The sequence below is a fragment of the Triticum aestivum genome, chromosome 6A (genome assembly GCF_018294505.1).
Source record: "Triticum aestivum cultivar Chinese Spring chromosome 6A, IWGSC CS RefSeq v2.1, whole genome shotgun sequence".
NCBI classification, from domain to species: domain Eukaryota; kingdom Viridiplantae; phylum Streptophyta; class Magnoliopsida; order Poales; family Poaceae; genus Triticum; species Triticum aestivum.
In genome coordinates this window covers 479,870,431-479,873,560 of record NC_057809.1, presented here as the reverse complement: position 1 = coordinate 479,873,560, position 3,130 = coordinate 479,870,431, and the positions used below count along the sequence as shown (strand labels likewise).

Genomic DNA, 3,130 nt, shown 5'->3' with positions numbered 1-3,130 from the left:
CAGCAATCACACTGAGCGGTCCGATCTTAATTTCCCAATTAAGCCCCACAAAAGCCGGGCCATCAATTAGGACAGCGACGTCGCCATCTCTGCTCGTTTCGGCCCCGCGAAGGTAAGACGAAGCAGGGAGCACCGGCAAGGGGGTAGTAAACTCGATCCCGATCAGCTGCTACTAATACTGGCAGCGTGCTTAATTAGTTAGGTGGAGTCTCCTCAGGCGCCAGCTCATCGCAAGCCATACACACACTCTCCCGCTCAAACAACGCGGTCTGGCTAGCTGCCTCCTCACCGCACCTGCATGCGCGCGGCGCCGCGCTCCTCTCCTCTCTTCTCCGATGGAGAGATCAGCTTTTCACCATGGCGGACCTCACGCTTCTCCCCCGCTTCTTTACCAACCCATATATACCTCCCAGCCTCCTGGCCTCATGCCGGATCTCACGCTTCTAGTTCTCCTCGTGCGCTTCTTGACACCTCTACCTACCTTAGCTCTCCTCTTTCAGACTGCCAGTACTCCACTGCTGCCCACAGCGCGCGCGCACACACACCTCGAAACGACGAGTACTTAACGGCTTACCCACCCGGCATACACCTGCGCGCACCATAGATTTGCTAGGTTCATAGGCGCACTGCAGCTCTGGCATGTGTGTGTAGGTGTGTGTGAATATATAGAGGGGCGTGCCCTAATGGTACATGGCTGAGCAGCCTTCTGGAGCCTCCTCGTCTGCTGCGGGTGCTGCTACTCCTCAGCTGCAAGTGCAAGCTGCTGCTGAACCGGCGACCGAGCTTTCCCCGGGTGCTCCTGCCTCGCCCCATTCCCCGCCGGTTCACCTAGGCGAGACGGTGGGGACAACGACGGCGTTGGCGGCGACGAGCTCCGGGGAGCCGTCGCCGCGGTCCACTGGGAAGCACCCCTTCTACCGCGGCATCCGGTGCAGAAACGGCAAGTGGGTCTCGGAGATCCGCGAGCCGCGCAAGGCGCGCCGCATATGGCTCGGAACTTACCCGACGGCCGAGATGGCTGCCGCGGCCTATGACGTGGCCGCCCGCGCGCTGCGCGGCTCCGACGCCGTGCTCAATTTCCCTGGCGCCGCCGCCTCGCGCCCTGTCCCCGCGTCTGCCTCCCCGGAGGACATACGTGCGGCCGCAGCCGCAGCCGCGGCGGCCGCCCAGCTTTACAGGCCGCACGGCAGCGAGGCGCCTGATGGCAGTGCTTCGACTGCCGCGACAGCGGAGGAGCAGAGACATCACGGCACAATAACAAGCGGAGGCGCCGCCGATGACCGCACGCCGCAGCATCAGATGGGCAATGAGGACTTCATGGACGAGGAGGCGATCTTCGAGATGCCGCAGATGCTGCGCAACATGGCGGCGGGCATGATGATGAGCCCGCCAAGGCTGAGCCCCACCGCCTCCGACGAGTGGCCGGACCCGGCGGGGGCCGGGGAGAGCCTGTGGAGCTACCACGATCCCTAGTGAGTATTTTGCATTGGCTTAAGACATGATGACCGGTGAGCTGGTTGGTACGTGCTCCAGTACTATACCAGTTACTAAACCTAATTAATCCGGAGTACGGCAGTGGATGTGGATACATGGCGGGGCATCGTCCTCTATCTGGTATATATGCGTGCGCCATAATAGTGGTATCACTGGGCGCTGGACTGCGATATTATAGCTGCTACCTAGATAGTATACTCGCCAGTTACGTCAGATTCGATATTATGTTCTAGCTAGCTACGTACGGTCATTTTCGCACATAAAGTCCGCTCGTTGATTCGCTTGGCTTATTGCTCGTTTTACTATGAGATAATGAGAGCAAGCAGGCGCCACGTACCTTTTTCTTCTTTTTTTTCTATAAAAAGCGCCGAGTGGATCGCACATCACCGGGAGACTAATGCATTGTAGCTTTTGTAACAGTAGACATAAAAATATTTGGCGGTGGATAAACTAAGATGGACGCGGACGTCCATATGGATCCAATTTTCCTTTTCTTTAGTGGTGTCTTTTGGCTGTAGTTTATATGTAGGAGTAGTATATTATGAATTGGGGAAGTTAGCCGTTGAGAAGAGCAAAAGAGGGAAGAGTTGGTGGGCAATCTGTTATCTGTTGGATACTGTGATCGATGAAAGATCCATGCGCTATGTTACTTTTTGACAACAAATCAGATCAGCAAGATTCAGCACGAAAATATCTATGCGAGTCAATTTATTGTGGAAAAGAATAGGATTTGCTCTGCTTGTAGTAATATACTCCTATTTCACACATGAGTCATAAAACGTCGTAGCAAAACACAGTTAGCTGAAATTGTCAAAAGGTGACATGGATAAATCGGTCAGTTGCTTATTTGCTACGTCGGTTTCTCCAACCAAAATGCTCTTGAGATCTCATAATTGAGCTGTTAAACGACAGTAAGTGGGTTCTTCATGTTGACATCATATTCTAAGATCAAAGTAGTACAAGAGCGCTGGTCCATGGTTCATATCTGTTCATGCTTGATTTTGCTATACATGCTGTATATGCCAAAATGAACACTAGCCCTATTTAATAAATAAATAAATAACAGTAGCCAACACACAATTACTTGGTGAAAACACACATATATAGTCAGAATTTTCACAGGTACACAAGCGCATATAGGCAAAGCACACGACAAGATCTAATTGGCAAAAGCCAAAAACAAAACAAAGATATCAAATTGTCGTACTTAAAAGCCGGTTACTCTACCATTGAGTCAACAATGCAGATGAAAAAATGATCTTAGGTACGACATAAATCCAAAACACATTGGAATTGCACTGCACCGGTTTGTCAATGAATTGATTGATGTACACAATCCACATCGGTTTTATATATCGAGTAGGCTCATGCGTGTGTATATGTTTTTAGAAAACAAGTGCTTGTCCGGCTTTAGTGAACTGAACCCTTTTTAGCGTTTAAAACACAGGTTCATCAGACCAATGAAAACATAAATAAGGTTCGACACAGACCCATCCGGGTCAAAGGCCCAATAGCTGACACACACGACAAACATACAACATAGCTCAATTGATCATTCTCCATGATGATTGCTCTCCTCCCTGAGAGCCTTTGCATGACGACGAAGCTTGTTACACATCGCCACAAGTGTTGAGGC

The 3,130-nt window shown here is 51.2% G+C and overlaps 1 protein-coding gene across 1 annotated transcript; it reads left to right on the top strand.

Moving 5' to 3' along the window:
* The first annotated feature begins 261 nt into the window (after positions 1-261).
* On the top strand, positions 262-2,092 carry LOC123127988 (ethylene-responsive transcription factor ERF027-like). Its single transcript, XM_044547872.1, has one exon. It carries the CDS (start codon positions 691-693, stop codon positions 1,471-1,473), a length of 783 nt encoding a protein of 260 aa, XP_044403807.1. The 5' UTR covers positions 262-690; the 3' UTR covers positions 1,474-2,092.
* The last annotated feature ends 1,038 nt before the right edge of the window (positions 2,093-3,130 follow it).